Source organism: Dendrobates tinctorius, unplaced genomic scaffold (assembly GCF_039654945.1).
Source record: "Dendrobates tinctorius isolate UK_male_01 unplaced genomic scaffold, ASM3965494v1 ptg000243l, whole genome shotgun sequence".
Taxonomy (NCBI): Eukaryota; Metazoa; Chordata; class Amphibia; order Anura; family Dendrobatidae; genus Dendrobates; species Dendrobates tinctorius.
In genome coordinates this window covers 1,036,240-1,060,826 of record NW_027361910.1, presented here as the reverse complement: position 1 = coordinate 1,060,826, position 24,587 = coordinate 1,036,240, and the positions used below count along the sequence as shown (strand labels likewise).

Here is a 24,587-nt window from a genome sequence, read left to right as displayed (position 1 = left end):
TCTTTGTACCTCCTTTGCCCTGGGGTATCTTGGCTGCAGAAGTTCTCCTGTCCTACTATGGCTTCTTGACTGCTTCGATCCCCAGGAGCTCTTTACTTTGGAAACCCAGGGCAAACACACTCAGGGGACAAGATACCAAAGTTCTGGCAAATGCCACTATCTACACGTCTACTGTCCAGTATATATCACCTCACAGATAATGTCGGTACATGCCGCTGCACGTTCTTTGTAGGATGTTACAGCATCAGAGGAGCTGTCGATCTAGTATGATGGACGTGTCCCTATAGAGAACAGCAGTGTAAATCTGGGTCTTCCCAGGCAATTTATTAAATGGCAAACTGCAGGAGGAAACTTCTTGTGCCAGCAATACGCGTGAGTTCGGTCCCCAGGCCCTTGGGCGTCTCCATTGCCATCTTCGCCCCTCTCCTTTTCCCCCACGGCTTCATATCCATGTGAACTCTTGAGGCATCCTTCTCTTCATGTGCCAGGCACATGTAGGTAATCCTTGTCTTGATATCTTTTTGGGCATATTATGAAGTTTTACCTCATTGGGCATATTCTTCATTGTCATTTTATCTTTTATTTCTCAATCTGGCTAGTTTTCTTTATTGTGGCTGGATCACATATACGTAACTTATGCCCATCTATGTCCTATATTATGTATTAAGGGCAACCATGCTGCCTTTGTCATTTTCTGTCGCATGAATGATCATATGCTATTCTTGGGTCACACATATCCTTTGTGTTGACTGGTAGATCTCTGGAGTTCATGTCTTGAGGCTCTATATTTCTACCATATTTACGGGAACGTGATTCTGTGCGATTATCCACACCATATATATAATTATAATTTTGAATTATTTCCAGCTTTACGTTGTAATATGATCCTGTGGATATGATATTTTATGCACTTATATAATTGGCTATTGTGGGGCATTTTTGGTCTGGGTTACCCTGGCTCTACATTTTTAATTTTTTTTATATTTCTTTGCTTGTCATGTTTGTGTTCAATAAAATTGCATATTTTTATTTATATTTGTGATTGTGCACATGATTACAGGTAGCTTTTTTCTTCCCTTTTTTCCATTGTTCAAATCTACCTGATGTGGCACCTCCCTCATAAAGATATTGTTATTTCAGTCACCATTTTTGCATTGTGGTGCACCCTACTTTATACATATACCATGTAACTGTTATAGGAGAACTTGCAACAGAATTTCTGCATCTAGCTCCGCCCTCCTCCTCCATAGAATCTTATAATCACCAACTGTTATCTCCTATCTAAGAAAGGGGAAAATCTGTGTTCACTGAATACAGATTTTACCAATAAATTGAGAGTGAAAGAACTGTCCTGGAGGAGAAACCTGCAGATTTATATGATAAGATATATTACAAAGTTGCTTATTTTCATGTGTATTATTGATTTATGAAATAAAAATGAAAATGACGGTTACATTTTAAATGGAACCTGTCACCAGTTTTTTCCCTTTATATACTCTGCTCATCACCTTTAAAAATCATGTAAATTTGGTTCCTACAATCCCTCTATATACTCTCATAGGTGTCCCTGCATATCTCAGAAAAAGTGCTTTTATCATGCAGATTGTGTGGTCTGTCCTTTCAATTGCCGCCTCTTCTATTTGGATAGAAGTGGATGACATCTCCTACGTCATCCACACAGAGCTTGAAATTTCGTGCCTCAACAGTGGAATCAGAGACCGTGTTCTGCCTTCTTACATCTGGGGCTATGTGGATTCCAGCATACAGCTAAACCTCCTTCATATCCCAAATAAACAGACTGTGAGGTTCAGTAGTCTATGGTTTATTGGTGCGATGATATGAAGATGAATATGTGTGGTAAAACTATAGAAATACAAAAAGTATCAGTCAATACTGGGCACATCACAGAAACCAGCAGCAATGATAATACAATACAGAAGTGTACACTGAATACATTAATCATAAACAGCTCTGACAATATTCTTTGCAGAAAGCACAATTCTACACAGAGGTATATATGTAAAACAAGCAGCCTAGAGGGTGTACAATGCAGGAAATACTATGGAGGATTACAGAGCACAATACACCTCTACTAACACAATACTAATACAGTGACTGCAAGATGACTTACATAAACAGACTCTAACATAAGCATAAAGTCAAGACTACACTTCTCACCAGATTAGCTGAAGGAAGGGGATAGTAGTAAGAAGTGAGCAGAAGCGAGAGACACTTGTCTTGTCTGCATAGAGTCCCAATGAACTTAAAGGGGAAGACACCTGCATCTGTATCAATGCTGCCAGATTGTGCTAAACTTTTATAAACATCATAAAAGGATAACATATCACCTCTTACGGGTTGTAACAAGTATCAAACTACCAATACCTTCTCTTACTGAGCATAAATGAGCAGAACAGACCGGCTGCGCGAAGTCATGTAATACACATGTGTCGGTTTTACTTTCTTGTCACCACCTCCCTGGTTGTTCAATAGGGCAGAGTGAAGCATGCCTGCGCTGGTCTCCACTGCGCAAACATGAGACTTCAATCACCATGTGGATGACGTAGGAGACGTCAGCCACTTCCATCCAAATAGAAGAGGCGACATTTGAAGGGACCGGCGCGGTGCTGAGTGCGATGTGGATTCTCATGTCGAACCCGACCACACAATTTGCATGCAGCAAAGTACATGAATAAAACACTTTTTCTGAGGTATGCAGGGGCACCTATGAGGTTGCAGAGGCATTGAAGGAACCCCATTGACATGATATTACAGGTGAAGGGCAGAGTTTATAAGGCACAAAACTGGTGGCAGGTTCCCTTTAAGTTCCAATATCCCATTCGACACTGCTGTAATTGTGTGTACTACACGCTAACACAATGTACCATGGAAGTCTTGTAGTCCAAGTTCATTGACTGGAATGTTTCTGTACCAATGAATGATGTTAACAAGCTTCTATTGTTTATAAATCAATAACTTATGTAAAATGGGCCAATTCTATAACTACCCTAAGAGCATTACTATTTGATTCATTAGATCTCGGTAGGAGTCTACAAATCCCACAGGAAGTCCATTCATTTCTTTTAAACTTGAGTGCTGTTCAATAAGTACTCTGTCTAACAAAAGGATTAATGATGAATAATGAAAGACAATTACTTTACTAAGAGACAGCTTTGTCCTCTAACATACAGATGAGGCCACCTTGGAATTAATGAAAACCCCTCGCTGTTCTCTGCCTGACCTGTCCCAATCAGCGCCTACGAGGAGGAAGCGGAATGTGCAGCCGGTGACAAAGTGGAGCAAGAGAAATTTATCTTGGAGGTAAAGGTGGCTTTCATTTCTATTATATCCCATTGTGATGTGCGAAGAAAAGTAACATTACGGCTGTTTTTCCATCTGGCATAAATGAAACAAAAATCTCACAAAATATGCACATTTCATATTCTGATTTTGTTGTGGATTCTCTGTGGATTTTATCACATGCATTGTAAAGACTAAAATCTACTGTGAAAATTTGCAGCATAAATTTAAAATCCTCACCACAAGTCAATTTCAGCTGCAGATTTTTTTCAGCTTTTATATATTGTCAGGACTCAAATGTCAGGACCCTGTCAGCGTTGGCAAACTGCCACGCCAAGCAGGGTGACTTACCCCCACTATGGGAGAGCACGGGGTCCAATACAGTAGTGACGGTTCAAGCAGACAGGACCTGCGGCACTGAAATTAGTAAGGAGTCCCAGGACCTAGATCATGTGACTGCAAGGGGCGGGGCTCAGTGTCCTACTGCTGCAGATGATATAATGTACCTACTGCAGGGAAACTGTAGTGGACGAAAACGCAGGTCAGACAAGCGAGGGTTCGTACACGGAGAGGGCTGTGCGGTACCAGAGGGACGAGCAGAGAATAGTCAAGTCACAGGCAGAGGACCATACACAGAGAGATAGCGCAGTACAAGAGGGGCAGGCAGAACTCGTAACAGGGACAGAACCGGATCAAAACCAAACAAGCAAGCAAGATATCAGGTACAAGGCACACGTACGCACGAGGTCAACTAACTCAGCCGAGGGCAGGAGTATAACTGACACCGGACCTAGGTCCAGTGAGCATTAAATAGCCGCCCTCTGCCAGAGAGAGGCAGAAACAATTAACCCCTGTCTGACCAGGACGGGCCAAAGACAAAGCCCATCCTGGATCATGATATATATTTTTTACTTTTATTGTAATACATGGTAGAAAATCTGCATCATATCTTCTACATGTAAACATACCCTAAGGGTTCAGAGACCTGAAAACCCTAAAGAACTGATCCTTCTCAAAATTCGTGATCACAGGTAAAATCTGTCTTCAGTGAATACAGATATTCCAATTACTGAGCTATGACATGACAGTTGGTTCTCATAAAGTTCTATGGAACTTGCAGCAGGATGTCTGTCTGCCTCTAGCTCCTCCCTTCTCCATAACATTTTATAAGCACAAACTGCCATCTCTTATCTCCTATCTCAGTAATGGAAAAATCTGTCTTCATTGAATTCAGATTTTATAGATTCTAGTATTGAATAGAGAGTGAAATATCAGTGCAGGAGGAGAAAAAAGTAAGTTTCTCTGATAAGACATACAGTGGGGAAAAGTAGTCAGCCTCCAATTGTGCAAGTTCTCCCACTTAAAAAGATTAGAGTGGCCAGTAATTGACATCATAGGTAGACCACAACTATGAGAGTCAAAATGGGAAAACAAATCCAGAAAATCACCTTGTCTTATGTGACAAGATTTATTTTTCAAATTCTGGTGGAAAAAAAGTATTTGGTCACCTAAAAACATGCAAAATTTCTGGCTCTCACAGACCTGTAACTAAAGCCCCCGTCACACACAGCGATCTCATTTGCGAGATCGCTGCTGAGTCACAAGTTTTGTGACGCAACAGCGATCTCACCAGCGAGATCGCTGTGTGTGACACTTACCAGCGACCGGCCCCACTGCCGGGTATCGCTGATCGTCCTGGAATGGCCAGGACATTTTTTTGATCGCTGGTCTCCCGCTGGCCAGCACGCATCACTGCATGTGACAAGCGGGAGACCAGCGATCAGCGAGCTGGTGCTGGTAACTAAGGTACACATCGGGTTTCTAAGTGGCACGCGGCGCTTAGAAACCCGATGTGTACCTTAGTTACCAGCGCGCTGGTGCAGGGAGCTGGTAACCAAAGTACACATCGGGTTTCTAAGTGCCATGCGCCACTTAGAAACCTGCTGTGTACCTTGGTTACTAGCTCCCTGTACCAGCGCGCTGGTAGCTAAGGTACACAGTGGGTAACTAAGCGATGTGCGTCGCTTGTTACCCTCGTGTCGCTGGTGCTGATCGCTGGTGAAGCTGCCTGTTTGGCAGCTCACCAGCGATCATGTAGTGACACACCAGTGATACTGACAAGGTCATATCGTTGTCGGGATTGCTGGTGCATCGCTATGTGTGACGGGGCCCTTATTCTTTAAGAGGCTACTCTGTCCTCCACTCATTACCTGTAGTAATGGCTCCTGTTTGAACTTGTTATCAGTATAAAAGACACCTGTCCATTACCTTAAACAGTCAAACTCCAAACTCCACTATGGTGAAGACCAAAGAGCTGTTGAAGGACACCAGAAATAAAATTGTAGCCCTGCACCAGGCTGAGAAGACTGAACCTGCAATAGGCAAGCGGCTTGGTGTGATTAAATCAAGTGTGGGAGCAATAATAAGAAAATGGAAGAGATACAAGACCACTGATAATCTCCCTCGATCTGGGGCTCCACGCAGGATCTCACCCCGTGGGGTCAAAATGATCACAAGAATGGTGAGCAAAAATCCTAGAACCACACAGGGGGACCTAATGAATGACCTGCATAGAGCTGAGACCATCGTAACAAAGGCTACCATCAGTAACACACTACAATGTCATATGGTCTGATGAAACCAAAGTAGAACTGCTTGGTAGAAACAAAACTCTTTGTGTTTGGAGGAGACAGAATGCTGAGTTGCATCCAAAGAACACCATACCTACTGTGAAGCATGGGGTGGCAACATGTTTGTCTGCAAAGGGACCAGGACGACTGATCCGTGTACATGAAAGAATTAATTGGACAATGTATCATAAGATTTTGAGTGCAAACCTCCTTCCATCAGCAAGGGCATTTAAGATGAAACTTGGATGGGTCTTTCAGCATGATAATGATCCCAAGCACACCACCAGGGCAATGAAGGAGTGGCTTCTTAAGAAGCATATGAAGGTCCTGGAGTGGCCTAGCCAGTCTTCATCTCTCAACCCCATAGAAAACCTTTGGAGGGATTTGAAAGTCCGTGTTGCCCGGCGACTAGTCCAAAACATCACTGCTCTAGAGGAGATCTGCATGAAGGAATAGGCCAACATACCACCAACAGTGTGTGCCAACCTTGTGAAGACTTACAGAAAACGTTTGACCTCTGTCATTGCCAACAAAGGGTATAAAACAAAATATTGAGATGAACTTTTCTTAATGACCAAATAATTATTTTCCACCATAGTTTGCAAAATAAATTATGCCAAATCAGACAAGATGATTTTCTGGATTTGTTTTCCCATTTTGACTCTCATAGTTGTGGTCTACCTATGATGTCAATTACAGGCCTCTCTCATCTTTTTAAGTGGGAGAACTTGCACAATTGGTGGCTGACTAAATACTCTTTTCCCCACTGTATTACAAAGTTTCTTATAGATTTTTGGAATAAAAATTAAAAAAAATTAAAATGATGGTTACTCTTTAAAAAAATATAATATTTATTGGACTTTCTGGCCCTAATTCATTTAGCAGAAATGGGAGCATCTCTGAATATTTGTTAGTTTTTCTGGTGATTTTCGGTCCCAAAGCAAGTGGTTTCTGATGTAGCCATTATAATAATAACAACAGTAGTAGTAATAATACTAGAAAATTGGAAGGATACTATAATTCTAAGAATCCATTTGACTTGTTAACCCAAATGTTTGTCACCTCCATCACACCACCACTCCAGCTAATTCCATTTTCCGTAAAACATATTATTGCTGTGATTTAATCTGCCCTATTACAGAAGCAAGGGCTTCTCCATGAATATAAAACACTGGCCTCAGTGGTGATGCTTGCATGAAACTATGTTCTAATAGCATTATAGCACATATTCAATGGCTCCGTTAGGGCTTTGGTCTGAAGCCTCACAAAAGGGAATTGGGTATATGCCCTGATGGGGCCACTGGCTATAGCGTAGTCACAGTGCGCTCTGTCATACATCATTTTTGACTGTACATGCCTAGTTGAGATGGGCAGCAAGACGTAGCTGACTACGTCCATCCAGATGACCAGGAGATGGAAGGAGAACTAGTCTGCCTAGAGGTTCTGTCCTCTGCTCCCTTCTGTTGCTGGCATGTGACAGCTCTACACGAGAAGTAAGCATGTGTGATATGTATGTATGCATGTGTCTGTGTGTGTGTGTGAAATGTGTATCTGTAGGTGTGTAATGTGTATGATACTGTATATGTGCAACAGAATCCCAGGTACAGAATGCATCATCTACAACAGTTTCACATTCATCACAACCAGGATGATTTGGGAGAATCCCCTATGGAGCTCCTAACGAATAGTTAACACCAGAAAAATTGGAGCAAACACCATAATATCAGCAATTCTCAATGTTAAAGAAGTCTTTAATTTAATCATATAAATGTTAAAATACAGACATAAAGTATATCAAAACATTATATAATAGATATGAAACACAGAAGTATTTGTTCACAGGCCAGCAATGCCAGATCACAAACAGCCCTGCACATGGGGCAGACATACGTAGGGCAGGAAATCTAATATATAAAGCTCAATGTGGGTGTGTGTATGTATGTATGTATGTATGCCCGAGGTTGGCATCCGCACCGTCGCAGCTACAGCCACAAAATTTTGCACAGTCACACGTCTGGACCCCGAGAGCGTCATAGGCTATGTTGTGAGGCGAAATTTTAACCCCGCGCATTCCAATTCACCAAACAATTTTGCCCCTATCTACATAATGGGGAAAAAGTGAAAGGAAAAGTGTTGGAGGCAAATTGACAGCTGCCAGATGTGAACAAGGGGGATTAAAGAATGAGAGCGATGGCACCAAGGAGTATATACCGTACAGTTGCTAAGGTGGGGCCCTGACATGGGATACTCACCACACACGGGGATATGAACACACACACAAAATGCGCCACACACTACCACGTGCTTCACCACATATACCACCCTCAGCACACATTTCACCACACATACACCAACCTCGCCACATAGAAGTCGAAACACAAAAGTCGCCACGCTGTCCCAGAGCTGTTAAAAGATGAAAAATGAGCTGTGATTGGTTGCTATCAGCAACAGTTTTCTTTGTAGACAGTTGTGGTAATTATTATTATCATTTCTATGGTGTTATCGTCTATTAGCTACACGGCTCAGCAGAAAGTATCACACAGGAGAGGATACTTGGGTAATCGTTTAGTTAATTTGTGTTGCAAATCTGTAGTGTTGAATATATGATGTGAAATGTTTTTATGTGCAATATAATCATTATAATTTGTTATAACTAACCACAGTTGGTTACTATGCCCAGGCAACGCCGGGCTCTTCAGCTAGTATATAGTATAAACAAACTCCCAGAAAAAAGGAGTCTATATCCTCAAATAAAATCAGCTCATTATTTTATCTTTTTGCAAATCAACTACTGAGGACTCTCAATCCTGAATATTTTTCTCATTATTTTATTGTTACTCATAGAACAAACATTTAAAAATAGACAAGTAGTTACAACCAAGTATGGCAGAGTGTCACAAAACGAGACCAAGGTGCAATATAAGTGCGGCGTCACTAACAGCGAGAAATCTTAGCATGTAAATAGCCAGTACATTTAAATGTAAAAGGCCCCATAGATCCAGATTAGCGCAGGCAAAGTGATCCCCCAGTGAGGTGTATACTTCTATATAATCCCTCGCCAATAAGTCCGTAGGTTATAACCCTATGTTTGCGGCTTACCCGTAGCTGTCAGGTACACCGCATGTCACTCCCCGAAGCACGTTTCACGCGGGCTTCCTCCCGCTATGTGAAATGGGACCCTTAGGACATAGTGCCATGGGGAAATCCCCTAAAGTCTCCTGATAATAAAACAATACACCATACTGTATATATGTGTAATGTGTATCCATAGGTGTGTAATGTGTATCCATAGGTGTGTAATGTGTATGATACTGTACATGTGTGTAATGTGTATCCATAGGTGTGTAATGTGTATGATACTGTACATGTGTGTAATGTGTATCCATAGGTGTGGAATGTGTATGATACTGTATATGTGTGTAATGTGTATCCATAGGTGTGTAATGTGTATGATACTGTATATGTGTGTAATGTGTATCCATAGGTGTGGAATGTGTATGATATTGTATATGTGTGTAATGTGTATCCATAGGTGTGGAATGTGTATCCATAGGTGTGTAATGTGTATGATACTGTATATGTGTGTAATGTGTATCCATAGGTGTGTAATGTGTATGATACTGTATATGTGTGTAATGTGTATCCATAGGTGTGTAATGTGTATGATATTGTATATGTGTGTAATGTGTATCCATAGGTGTGGAATGTGTATCCATAGGTGTGTAATGTGTATGATACTGTATATGTGTGTAATGTGTATCCATAGATGTGTAATGTGTATGATACTGTACATGTGTGTAATGTGTATCCATAGGTGTGTAATGTGTATGATACTGTATATGTGTGTAATGTGTATCCATAGATGTGTAATGTGTATGATACTGTACATGTGTGTAATGTGTATCCATAGGTGTGTAATGTGTATGATACTGTATATGTGTGTAATGTGTATCCATAGGTGTGTAATGTGTATGATACTGTATATGTGTGTAATGTGTATCCATAGGTGTGTAATGTGTATGATATTGTATATGTGTGTAATGTGTATCCATAGGTGTGGAATGTGTATCCATAGGTGTGTAATGTGTATGATACTGTATATGTGTGTAATGTGTATCCATAGGTGTGTAATGTGTATGATACTGTACATGTGTGTAATGTGTATCCATAGGTGTGTAATGTGTATGATACTGTATATGTGTGTAATGTGTATCCATAGGTGTGTAATGTGTATGATACTGTATATGTGTGTAATGTGTATCCATAGGTGTGTAATGTGTATGATACTGTATATGTGTGTAATGTGTATGATACTGTACATGTGTGTAATGTGTATCCATAGGTGTGTAATGTGTATGATACTGTACATGTGTGTAATGTGTATCCATAGGTGTGTAATGTGTATGATACTGTATATGTGTGTAATGTGTATCCATAGGTGTGTAATGTGTATCCATAGGTGTGGAATGTGATATGTATATGTGTGTGGAATGTGTAAGGATACAGTACCTATGTAATATGTTTGTATGTTTCATGTGTGTAGTTTGTGTCTAATGAGTGCTGTGTAGTACGTGCTGTGTATGTTGCATGTTACATTTTATGGGATGGGGTGAAGGTGGATTTGTGAGCTTAGCTACACTTTGCTGAAAGAAGTAAGATTGCTTGTTACATCTTTCAGGGATAATATATGATGTAAACATGCATGAATTCCTTATGTGTCCACTGGACCCGGACTGCCATATATAAGACTCCTCTCATTGTACACTGGATGCCGCACACACCACCCACCACATGACACGATTCTGTGCAGGATTTAGCTCAGGATATGACTTTAGCTACATAAGATTTTAATAACTAAATTTATAGCACAATTAAACAGTACCTAAAAAATAAGGGTTTAATTAGATATCTTGTGATGCATTGGGCGATAGATTCCCATTTACTACATTACAGGCTGCTCACTGTTCCGCACTTTATAGAGCATCGGAGGTACCCTTTGCCTTTAACGTAAAATTGGAAAGTACATTCATGTGAACTTCAATTCTGCTTTCAAGTCCTTAACCTTAATCATTCTCTTGCATTTGACATCTATCCCTTCACAGGGTCTTCTTTGTATTTTCAAATTGTATTATTTATATGCCAAAGAAAGCAGCCCTTTTAATTGATTCGTCAAGGCATTCATATAGCAAGAGCGCCCCCTAGTGCTACTTATCCAGTATAGCAAACAGAATGAAAAGAGGCTTACTTGTAAGGCTTGCTAAAATAACAAAGTAGGAACTAATTTATCTAATGTATTTTTTTTAAATAACATAAGTATAAGCTAATTAGTAATGAATCATGATAAACATTCAGATCAGAGACACATTGCTCCGATTACGGGAAAGCATGCGGATGTTTTATTAGCATTCAAACAAGTCAGAATCCAAATTTTCCTGTGTGGGTCAGTTCTATTCTAGTATGCTTTGTGTAGCATATATAGTATACTATTTTTAAAGGGAATCTGTCAGTACTTTTCTGCTATTTATTCTAACATCAGCATGATGTTGGGGCATGGACCCCAATTCCAGCGCTGTACGACTTACTGATCTGAGTGCTGTAGTTTCAATAAAATCTGTGTTTTATCAGCAGCAGATTATCACTAAAGGACTAGTTGTCTTGTGCCTTCTAGTCCTCCTGCTCTGAGTAACCCCGCCCCAATCACTGATTGGTAGATTACCGCCAATGTGCAGTGTACACAGAAAGCTGCCAACAGGGATGTGGGACGGGGTTACACAGAGCTCAGCATTATGAGAACTGGAAGATCTGCAGCAGAGAAAACAGGAATTTTAGCAAAATTGCAGCATCCAGCCTGTTAAGTGATACATCACTGGAATCAGGGTATCTTGCCTCAACATCATGCAGCTCTCAGATTCCGGTGACAGATTCTCTTTAAGAATGGAAACAGTGAGATTGGATTAGATCAGGTTATTGCATTACATGAAGTGATATAAATATGAGCGCATGGCATCCATTATGGAAGGTCCAGACCACAGTGGTAGATAAGAACATTAGATTTGGTGTGACACCTAAATGCTGCTTTCATAAGATTCTTTACTGTTTATGCTACTTTGAAATTTCACAGTTTTGTCTCATTTTCTTGCTTCGTGCAGGGTTAGAACATTCCCTAAGGAGTCATCACTGGGCCATGACACTGTGAGAGCCCTTATGTACTATGCCCTTAAGGTTTGGAGTGATATCACGCCTCTGAATTTCCATGAAGTGGCTGGGAATAATGCAGACATTCAAATCGACTTCTCCAGAGCTGACCACAATGATGGATACCCATTTGATGGACCAGGTGGCACTGTAGCTCATGCTTTTTTCCCCGGTGAACAGCACACCTCCGGTGACACTCATTTCGATGATGAAGAGTCCTGGACATTCCGATCATCAGGTATGTCAGGGTAAGAGAAACAATAGTTATGCATCTGAGCTGTAGGGATATAGACGGAATGGAAGGCCACATTCTATTCCCACCATATTGCCGTGATATTACTGCATTATCCACTAAAAGTAATTTCATTTACTCCAACCATGAACTGGTTAAAAGTCAATCACCTTGTGCATAAGAAATAGAACATGTGTCACATTTGTTAGGTACTAGCAGGAACGCGGGATGCAGTGACGAGCAGGAGGCAAACCAAGAGTTAACAGGTGTTTTATGCAAGAATAAGGGTAGCAGTTTATGCGGGGTTAACAAGGGTAAAACAGTACACAGTGCACGGAATATGTGCAATAAACACTTTGCAGAGAGAAGAGTCAACAAATAAAACGGGTAAACTTATCAGTTTGTAGCTTCTAGATTGAGGGAGGTTGGAAGAGTCCTCGATGGCAGTGAAGGTGTCACAAGATAGCGTTGAAATGATCCCAGATGAAGTTACCGTACAGTCTCTGTCCTGAAACGGTGCTCCTTGCCTTTTCCCGGCGAAGACTCTCCGTCCTGGTACACGATGGAGAACGGCTGAAGCACTCTGGCGTGAGATCCCAATGCGCAGACCACCAATGCGCCCTCACGTACAGGGTGGTGACGAGGCTCAACAGTGGTGTGCGTGTTGGACCTAGTCAAGGACACCGGTCTGCGAGGGCAGCTATAGACCTCGGTCTCAGGTAATGGGCGGTCAGGTAACGCACAATCAGTGTGCGTGGCGGAGGAAAGGCAGTTGACCTGGCTGTAAGCTTTGTCATGCAGTGTGGAGACGGAGTCAACCTTCTCCTTCCGGTCAGCTCTCCTCCCGCCAAAAGCCCCGAAAGCGCGTGCTCCCTTCCTTTTATAACTGACCCGCCCATTAAAGTCAGATGCTCTGGTCTCTCCAGGTTAGAAAAGTTTCCCCCAGCAACGATAGTGACAGACCCAACAGTTCCAGCCCAGAGATGCATAAAGCAGGCCTAGCCCGGTCCCATCCCCCTACACATTGAGGAATAGTAATGTTCAGTGACATAACCTGAAATTTGTGGGTCCAGATGCAAATTCTGCATCGAGGCCTCAGCTATCAAGGGTCTTTAATAGTATTGGTCTCACACGGGCCCTCCTAGGCTTCTTGGCCCGTAGGGCACCCACAGTAGTTAGGCTGGTTTCACACTTGTGTTTTTTTGCGCTGCTTTTTAGCGCAAAAAAGCGCATGTGTTTTTTCCCCTATACTTTAACATGGGTGCGCATACATATGTGCACGTACGCATTTGTATGCGTTTTTTTGTAGTGTGCGCTCGGGGGAACAAAATGCTTCCTGTTGCATTTTTTGTGCGTCCGACTTGCCCCAAAAAAACGCATGCGCACGCAATGCGTTTTTTTTACAGCAAAACACCCATTAAAGTCTATGGGTGCGCATACGTGCGATTGGTAATGCACACGTATGCGCAAAAAAAGCATGTGTTTTTTTAAAAAAATGCACCAAAAAAACGCACACAAACGCATGATGCATTTTTTTCGTGCGTTTGTGTGTGCAAAAAAAGCGCAGCAAAAAAAACGCAAGTGTGAAAGTAGCCTTACACCCCTTGTAATCAGTCTATTTTAGCTCAATTAGGCTTTAAAAAATTAAAAATGATAAATTCTACCAGTATTTATAATTTTTTTTTTACAGTGACCCTTTTGCTCCAGGGACCACATTAAACATGTGATGGTACCTAAGGAGCAAAAATACGTAATGTCTTATTTTTGGCTTTGCTCTGTTGCCATTTTCAGGTGCCTTCTAAAAGGCTGTCATTTCCCTTCCTTTCCAGACGTACACGGCATGGACCTGTTTGCTGTCGCAGTACATGAATTTGGTCACGCCATTGGACTGACTCATATTTCTGATATGGAATCTATAATGAGACCATATTATCAAGGGCCAGTGGGCGACCCCCTAAAATATAACCTACCTTACGATGATAAAGTCAGGATCTGGCAGCTATATGGTAAGCTTGTGTGTGTGCTTAGATAACACATTAACGCTTTGACCGTGATTCATAATTTATTTTGTATCTGTCTTCAGTGTGTTTTTTAGGCATTTTTATGTGTGCCCCAAATTCTTTATAGCTTTTGTACCGTTTTCATTCCTTTTAGTCCTGATAAATTTTTAGGTTTGCTTGACAATGTGAATGTGGTTTTCATTATCCAGATGCTTTGGCTAATTCTTCATTTGAGACTTTTCAAAAAGGCACCAAATTATTGCACAGTTGTTATTGCGGTAACCTAGCGGAGTACAAAACCTGACAATTTAGTTTTGTGCAGTTGAAGACAAACACGTGACATTTTAATAATTATTTGAAAGGTTCCTGCAACATTTTTAATAAAAAAAAAAAGAAATACAGCAAAAGAGAAAAATAAAAATGCGTCTTTGCAAATTTTTCAAACATTGTGCTCCATTATGATTAATTTTGTGCACCATTTTTATTCATTAACATTTCCCAGAAAAAAAAGCCAAAACACAAAATTAGTTAAAAGAAAAACACAAAGGATGGATCAGGAACAACATTTTCAACGCTGCAGAAAAGTGAAAGCACTTTGCAACAATAAATAAATCATCATACAGCCCACTTTCCACTTTCACATAAAAGGGTGCCAAATGATTGCATAGTGGAAAAACAACACATACATATAGTATTACACGTCCCCGGCTCCAGCGCTAGTTCTCCACCAACGCTCCAGTCTGTGTTTTGGCTGCATTGGTGATATTACGACGACAGTGCCGCCGCTGATTTCTGAGTTCAGCAGCCTTACAGAAGGAGACGGAATGAGCTGATGATTGGCTGCAGCAGAGATAAAAAATAAAAAAAAGGGCCCCTTAAATATTGAATTAATATGCAGGTGCACAAATATGCTGTCATGTATCTGCACACTGTGACTAATAAATTCATAAATTCCACTATTGCTATACTTACGGTGTGCTGTCCCTTTTTTGTAGTTTGTAATGGAGGTGTAGCCCCCTCTTGGGCTTATCCATTAATCTTTCCCAATAAAAGGTTTCATTATGGGCTCCTCTCTTTTCTCCATTTCATTTGGGGCCTGTCAGAGCACATGGAGAGGTGACTCACTAGAGGTCACCTTGTGGTGGTTGAATGGCTTTTACGCTTTTTGATTAAAAAAAAAATGTTAACTAAGTACCTCATGTTTTTATGTGTATAATCATAGATCATAGAATCATAGAATCGTAGAGTTGGAAGGGACCTCCTGGGCCATCTGGTCCAACCCCCTGCTCAAAGCAGGATTCGCTAAATCATCCCAGTCAGATGTCTGTCCAGCCTCTGTTTGAAGACTTCCATTGAAGGAGAACTCACCACTTCTCGTGGCAGCCTGTTCCACTCATTGATCACTCTAACTGTCAAAAAGTTTTTTCTAATATCTAATCTGTGTCTCCTCCCATTCAGTTTCATCCCATTGCTTCTAGTCTTTCCTTGGGCAAATGAGAATAAAGTTGATCCTTCTACAATGTGACAGCCCTTTAGATATTTGTAGACACCAATTAAGTCTCCTCTCAGTCTTCTCTTTTGCAAACTAAACATTCCCAAATCCTGCAACCTTTCCTCATAAGACAGGGTTTGCAGACCGGTCACCATTCTGGTCGCTCTTTTCTGAACTTGCTCCAGTTTGTTGATGTCTTTTTTAAAATGTGGTGCCCAAAACTGGACACAATATTCCAGATTAGGTCTGACCAAAGAGGAGTAGAGGGAAATAATGACTTCACGTGATCTAGACTGTATGCTTCTGTTAATACATCCTAGAACTGCATTTGCCTTTTTTGCTGCTGCATCACACTGTTGACTCATATTCAGTCTGTGATCTATTAGTATACCCAAGTCTTTTTCACATGTGCTGTCACTTAGCCCTATTCCTCCCATTCTATATATGCTTTTTTCATTTTTATTGCCCAGATGTAGTACTTTGCATTTCTCCCTGTTAAAAACCATTCTGTTAGTTACTGCCCACTTCTCCAGTTTATTTAAATCTTTTTGAATCCGCTCTCTCTCTTCTCTAGTATTAGCTATCCCTCCTAACTTTGTGTCATCAGCAAATTTAATCAGTTTACCCTCAATTCCTTCATCTAAATCGTTGATAAAGATGTTGAACAATACAGGGCCCAGGACAGAGCCCTGTGGTACCCCACTTGAGACATTCTTCCAACTGGATGTGCAGCCATTTACGACCACTCTTTGGGTCCGATCACTAAGCCAGCTATGAATCCACCTAACAGTTGCCTTGTCCATTCCATACTTAGTCATTTTTTCAATAAGGATTGTATGAGAGACTTTGTCAAATGCTTTGCTGAAGTCAAGATATACTATATCTACAGCATTTCCTTGATCCACCCAATCAGTGATACCGTCATAGAAGGAAATTAAGTTAGTCTGACATGACTTATTAGTTACAAACCCATGCTGACTCTGTTTGATCACTTCATTCTTATCCAGGTATTGACTTAGATGTTGTTTAATAATTTGTTCAAAGATCTTTCCTGGTATAGAAGTCAGACTCACCGGCCTATAGTTGCCTGGGTCCACCTTCTTCCCCTTTTTGAAGATAGGAACAACATTTGCTCTTCTCCAGTCTTCTGGCACTTCTCCTGTTCTCCAAGAATTTTCAAAGATTATGGAGAGTGGTTCAGAAATTTCTTCTGCTATCTCCTTCAGTACTCTGGGGTGTAATTCATCTGGACCTGGAGACTTGAATTCATTTAGGTTAGCTAAGTGTTTCCTCACTATCTTTCTGTTTATAGATATCCTGGATTCTTCTATTCCCTTAATAGGACAGTGAATAACAGTTGGTGTTACATTTCCTTTCTGAGAGAAAACAGATGCAAAATAGGAATTTAAAAGTTCAGCCTTCTCAACATCCTGTCTTACCATTTCATCATTTTCATCCTGTAAAAATCCTATAGCATCTTTGACTTTTCTTTTACTTTTGACATATCCCCAAAATCCTTTATTATTGCTTTTGACATCTCTTGCAAGCCTCAATTCATTTTCAGCTTTAGCTAATCTGATTTGTGCCCTGCAGATTCTGCAGACAGCATTATATTCTTCTTTAGATATGCCTCCCTCTTTCCATTTTATAAACATTTTTTTCTTCCTTTTTAGCATGTGCTTAAGTTCTGTGTTCACCCATCCTGGTTTCCTTAAATGCTTCCTATTCTTCCCTCTTTTCGGAATTGTTAACAACTGTGCTTTGAGAATTTCATTTTTCAAGATTTCCCATCCTTCCTGGACATTTTTGTCTTTAAGGATATCCAGCCATTGGATCCCTCCAATTATCTTTCTGAATCCCTTAAAATCTGCCTTTCTGAAATCTAACCTTGACGTCTGAGTCTTCACAGGTCTTCCGCCTCTAGTTATCCAAAATTCTAAAATAGCATGGTCGCTACCTCCTAGGGTCCCAGCCACTTTTACCTCCTCAACCATTTCCTCCCTGTTTATAAGGATTAGATCCAAGGTAGCAGTTCCCCTTGTTTTCTCCCCTACCTTTTGGAAGATAAAGTTGTCAGCAAGAGAGGATAAAAATTTCCTTGACCTGTTAGTTTTGCCTGAGAGAGATTCCCAACAAATGTCTGGATAGTTGAAATCTCCCATGACAACTATGTCATATTTTTTGGAGAACTTGGCCATTTGATGCATAAAGAGTTCATCCATATCTTCAGCTTGCACAGGCGGCCTGTAGTAAATGCCTACAATGGTGTCCTTTCCATTGTTCTGTCCTTGTATTCTGTCCTTGTATAGCAATAGTGATGTCAATAATCGCAGTTCATGTATATATGGCTGCAGCGGTGATATCTGCTGTAGTTATGACGTCACCACTAGAGTTGAGCGATACCGTCCGATACTTCAAAGTATCGTATCGGATGGTATCGGCCGATCTTTAAAAAAAGTATCGGTATCGCCGATTCCGATACCGGAAGTCCCATTCAAGTCTATGGGACTTCCGGTATCGGAATAAGAAAAACCCTTTCCTGCCCTTGTACAGCCTCTCTGGGGTCTGTACGGGCCTTTCGGGGGGCTGTGCCGGCCTGCCAGGGGGTCTGTGCAGGCTCCGGTGGTCTGTACCGGCCTGCCGGTGGTCTGTGCAGGCTCCGGGGGGCTGTGCCGGCCTGCCGGGGGGCTGTGCCGGCCTGCCGGGGGGCTGTGCCGGCCTGCCGGGGGGCTGTGCAGGCTCCGGGGGGCTGTGCCGGCCTGCCGGGGGGCTGTGCAGGCTCCGGGGGTCTGTGCAGGCATCGTCCGATGGGACTACAAGTCCCATCGGGCGATGCCTGCTACCATGACAGTGATTGACACATTAGCCAATGATGGGACAGTAGTAGTCCCATCATCCGGCTAATGTGTTAAATGTAAAAAAAAAAAAAAAAAAATTACATGCTACATACATACAACATGCATACTACATACATGCTACATTCATACTACATACTACATACATGCTACATTCATACTACATGCAACATACATACTACATATATACTACATGCATGCTACATACATACTGCATGCTACATGCATGCTACATACATACTACATACATACTACATGCTACATACATACTACATATATACTACATACATACTACATACATACTACATGCATGCTACATACATACTACATGCATGCTACATACATACCACATACATAACACATATATACTACATGCATGCTACATACATACTACATGCTACATACATACCATATACATACTACATGCATGCTACATACATACTACATGCTACATACATACTACATGCATGCTACATGCTACATACATACTACATGCATGCTACATACTACATGCTACATACATACTACATACATACTACATGCTACATACATACTACATGCATGCTACATACATACTACATACAATACATTCATACAATACATACATAGACATACAGTACATATAACATAGAGTAACATACTTACCAATACTTGTCACATTGTTCCCCGAAGCCATTGTCTTTCCGGAATAAATATTAACATAACAAACCACAAAAATACTCACCCACGATCCGAAGCAGTCCACGAGTGTGTCCCACGACGATCTTGGGTAGAGAACTGCAGCATCAGCTGTTGCTGCCGTTCTCTACTGGCTGCAGGAATCCAATGACGGAAGGTAGGTATCCTTCCGCACTGTATTCCTCCGCCACTTAAAAAAAAAAAAAGTCCCTAGTCTCACTTTATGCCATTGCTGTGTGGGAAATTCCCACGCAGCAATGGCATAAAGTGAGACTAGGGACTTTTTTTTTTTTAAGTGGCGGAGGAATACAGTGCGGAAGGATACCTACCTTCCGTCATTGGATTCCTGCAGCCTGTAGAGAACGGCAGCATCATCTGATGCTGCAGTTCTCTACCCAAGATCGTCGTGGGACACACTCGTGGACTGCTTCGGATCGTGGGTGAGTATTTTTGTGGTTTGTTATGTTAATATTTATTCCGGAAAGACAATGGCTTCGGGGAACAATGTGACAAGTATTGGTAAGTATGTTACTCTATGTTATATGTACTGTATGTCTATGTATGTATTGTATGTATGTAGTATATATGTGGTATGTATGTAGTATGTATGTAGCATGCATGTAGTATATATGTAGCATGTATGTAGTATGTATGTGGTATGTATGTAGCATGTAGTATGTATGTAGCATGCATGTAGCATGCATGTAGTATGTATGTGGTATGTATGTAGCATGTAGTATGTATGTAGCATGCATGTAGTATGTATGTAGTATGTATGTAGTATGTATGTAGCATGCAGTATGTATGTAGCATGTATGTAGTATGTATGTAGTATATATGTAGTATGTATGTAGCATGTAGTATGTATGTAGTATGTATGTAGCATGTAGTATGTATGTAGTATATATGTAGTATGTATGTAGCATGCATGTAGTATGTATGTAGCATGTATGTAGTATGTATGTAGTATATATGTAGTATGTATGTAGCATGCATGTAGTATGTATGTAGCATGTAGTATGTATGTAGCATGCATGTAGTATGTATGTAGCATGTATGTAGTATGTATGTAGTATATATGTAGTATGTATGTAGCATGTAGTATGTATGTAGCATGCATGTAGTATGTATGTAGTATTTTTTTTTTTTTTTTTTAACATTTAACACATTAGCCGGATGATGGGACTACTACTGTCCCATCATTGGCTAATGTGTCAATCACTGTCATGGTAGCAGGCATCGCCCGATGGGACTTGTAGTCCCATCGGACGATGCTTGCACAGACCCCCGGACATCAGCACAGCCCCCCGGCAGGCCGGCACAGCCCCCCGGCAGGCCGGTACAGACCACCGGCAGGCCGGCACAGCCCCCCGGCAGGCCGGCAGAGACCCCGGGCAGTCCACACAGCCCCCCGGCAGGCCGGCACAGCCCCCCGGCAGGCCGGCAGAGACCCCCGGAAGGCCCGAAATGACGGCGCATCATGATGCGCACACACCGCGCATCATGATGACGTCAGGCCGTCAATCAACTGAACTTCCGATTCCGATGCCGAATTCCGATATTGAAAAAATATCGGAAGTCGGTATCGGAATTCCGATACAGCAAGTATCGGCCGATACCCGATACTTGCGGTATCGGAATGCTCAACACTAGTCACCACTGCAGCCAAAAAACAAGACCAGAGCTGAGGCCGAGAACTATCTGTTTGATGTTTTACAACTATACAATGGTTTGGGCACCAATTTGGAGAAATTGGAAAAACCCTTTAACATTATCTAGATCAAATATGTATAGCAAAGATATCATCTAGAAACATCCCTATTATTGAATTTACCTAATTTTAACCAATGCAATACTGTACTGAATGGATGAATGATTAATGCCTGACAAACAGCAATATGGCTCAGTCACTGGAGAACAGACTTAGGGTATGTGTACACGCTGCGGTTTTTGCTGCGGTTCCGCTGCGGTTTTGGCCCTGCGGAACCGCAGCAGTTCCGCAGACATGGTACTTTACCATGCAACCCTATGGGTTTTCAAAATCGCAGTGCTCACGCTGCGGTTTTTTCCGTGCGGTTTTGCTGCGGTTTTTTTTCCGCAGCATGTCAATTATTTCTGCGGATTCTGCTGCGGTTTCACACCTTTAACATAGTAGAGGTGTGAAACCGCAGGGCAAAACCGCAGGCCAAAACGCAGCAAAACCGCAGGTCACTTTACCTGCGGTTTTACCTGCGTTTCCGCGTGGAAAAAACCGCAGCGGAATCCGCAGCGTGTGCACATAGCCTTAAAGGGGCTGTCTGATAAAAAAAAAAATTAAGAAATGAATACACGCCACTTTTTTACTTTGTGAAAATTCCTCAGCTCCCCTGATTCTGCTGTTCTTTTTCTTTTTGCTCAATTCTTCTCTATTCTACTTCAATGCAGAGATATTCCCATTTGTTTCTTCTGGAGTGCATTATGTGAAATTTTTGCTTTAGGCCACGGGCACACTATCAGTATTTGGTCAACATTTCACATCAGTATTTGGAAGCCAAAACCAGGAGAGGGTGAAAAATACAGAAGTGGTGAAGGGTTCTAATATTGTACTTTTCCCCTGGTTGTTCCACTCCTTGTTTTGGCTTACAAATACTTAGGCAAAATACTGATTGTGTGGAGCTGGCCACGGACTAAAGGCTATTTGACCAATGGACGTAGAGCAGAGTCCACGACTCTAAGGGATACAGACTCTTTCCGTCACGGAGCACCGATACGTCGATCTAATTGCTATGTTTTATTAGAGATTTGCTTGCTTGTCAGTTTAAGGTGCACAAATCTCTCCTGGAAAGTGTTCTGCCTGCTGTAAGACCATGGACGTAAGGAATAAAAAATAGTTGCATCGTTAACCTGCCTAGGTGATTATTACAACCCACAACCTCAGATCTTCACACTGACCAAATACTGATCTTGTGACTGTAGCCATATAGTCCAACTAGGCTTTTCTTCAGAGTCTTCTCTGGGAACGTGCATTTTTCAGATACTGCCAATCACAACACTAGCAGTACAATGGTCTCAGATACTGCTAATCTGTGAGTGGCAGAGTATGGAAAGGTGGGATTAAAGAGTACGCCCTAAAAGAGGATTCTAAAGAAGTGTCCAGTTGGATTGCAGGCAGAAATTTCACAAACTGCTCTCCAAAAGCAAGAATGATATGTCTGCAATGGATTGACAGGGCGCATAAAGTAAAAGAACAGCGGAATCGGGGGGGGGGGGGTCAGAGATTTTTAGGCTATGTGCACACAACATGTTTTAGATAACGATGCAGCTGGGGTAATAGCAGGTACGCAGGATGCAGTGACGAGACACGAGACAGATATGACTTTAAATATTAACTTTTAAAGATAAATGCCGTTAGGGCTATTGATGCGCAACCAACAGAATAACAGTAGTTGTCCTCGCAGGGAGCCAAAACACATAAACAAGGATTGGGAGAACACGACTAATCCGGCAAAGACTGCTCACTATATGGCCGCGGAATGGCCGACTACGGGTCCTTAGTCACTATGTATCACTTATCCGTCCTGACGTCCCTCGGCGTTTGGTTCCACAGGGTGTCTGCGTCGCAGCCACTGGGCCCAGCCACTGAAGATCTGGCGTAGTCTTCGCGCGTTCCGATGCCCAGGAGGAGCAGGGGCACAACAGGCCCGTGGAGAGTTCCTTAGCGGGATGTCCCCCAGCGGAGGCAGCAGGATACCGCCTGGGAGTAGGAGAGTGGAGGCTGCAACTCACTGACAGGGACTGGCAGCGGCAGTGATAAGTGGCGGTTGATAGGCCACAGGCCCAGTCTGAGGCCGCACTGGAGGAACCGCAGCGGGCACAGGCCGAGTCTCTACCGCAAACTGGAGCAGGGCGGTGGCAGCTGCGTTCAGCAAAGGAGGAGTCACCGCCGTGGTCGGAAGTGAAGCGGCGATGGCTGCGTGCAGCAGCGAGGAGGCCGCAGCCGCGAGCTGGAGTGAGGCGGCGTCGGCCGCGGACGGCTGCGAGTAGGCCGCAGCCAAGAGCGGGAGTGAGGCAGCAGTCTTCTTTTGTCGGTAAGCTCGGCGGCGTCTCCCTGTGGTCCACCGAGAGTCTCCCTCCTGTCGCAGTCCCCCTCTCAGGTCGCTGCTCGTGGCTCTCACTCTCTGGCCCTCCCCAAGTCTCCACCTCCTTCTCCCTCGTTCTGCTGACTCACCCAGTCTGGCCCTCTCTGCCCCTCTTCTCTGGACTCCTCCCCCAACTGCCCAGTCAGTCTCAGCAGTCCATCCCCTATTTCTGCTCCCTGGAAACAGATACCCCAGGAACCTGGAAGATGGTCCCCTCAGTTCCGGCCCGGGTACTCGGCCTGCTCTCCTACACTCCCCCATCCTGTATGCTCGCCAGTCCTCTGGCGAGGGTCTTGGTAGGCTCGGGTTGGCCTTTTGAGACAAAAGTTCCTGTTGTCATTCGAACTGATGGTGTTTGTAGCGTTCGGGGGGTTTGCCGGCTGTTGACCGCTCGGAGCGTCCTGGTTCGACTGTGGTGGAGCTTTCTGGGGTGGTGGCCGGTGGTGGATTGGCCGATTCTGGTGGGCTGGCGTGACTTGCTGAGATTCTGTTCCTTGGATGGCCCGCTTGTACTGCTGGGCTATCTTCTTCATCATCTAGGTCCCAGACCGTGAGCATTGGTTCGGGGGCCTGAGGAGTGGGTTCGGGTTGCACGGGATCGTTGGATGTACAGGGCTGCAACATATTATGGTGCACAGTACGAGTGGGAAGTTCCCCATCCCTTTCAGGTCGTATCTCGTACACAGGCCTATCGGGGCTTATTCGGCGCAATACTCGGTAAGGACTCTCTTCCCACCGGGGTTCTAGCTTGTTCTGGGGGCACTGGTCTAGTACGAGTACTCGATCCCCAGTCTGAAAGTCGGTGGGTGGAGGTAGAGTCCCTCCTGGGTCCTATAGGTCCAGGAGTTTTGTCTGGACGATGCGGTGAAGGGTCTGTAGCCGGTGTCAGTGGTTTCGGACCCATGATGACACTCCAGACCAGGGTTGGGGTTCCTCCGGGTTTAGTTCTACCTCCGTGATTCCTTTGCCTTCTCACCCGAATAGCAGTGAGTAGGGGATATAGCCGGTAACCCGGTGCACCTGGTTGTTATAGACCCACACTAGTTCAGGGACATACTCAGGTCAGTGGGCCTTCCGGTCACTCTCC

General features: G+C 42.8%; 1 protein-coding gene across 3 annotated transcripts in view; it reads left to right on the top strand.

Moving 5' to 3' along the window:
- The window catches only part of MMP17 (matrix metallopeptidase 17), a 253,619-nt gene that overhangs the window by 165,348 nt on the left and 63,684 nt on the right, over window positions 1-24,587 (top strand). For all 3 annotated transcript variants that reach the window (XM_073557032.1, XM_073557033.1, XM_073557034.1), the window contains exons 3-5: window positions 3,192-3,321; window positions 12,080-12,363; window positions 14,187-14,363. In XM_073557032.1, coding sequence (XP_073413133.1) covers window positions 3,192-3,321; window positions 12,080-12,363; window positions 14,187-14,363 — 591 coding nt within the window. The remainder of the gene's footprint in view (window positions 1-3,191; window positions 3,322-12,079; window positions 12,364-14,186; window positions 14,364-24,587) is intronic.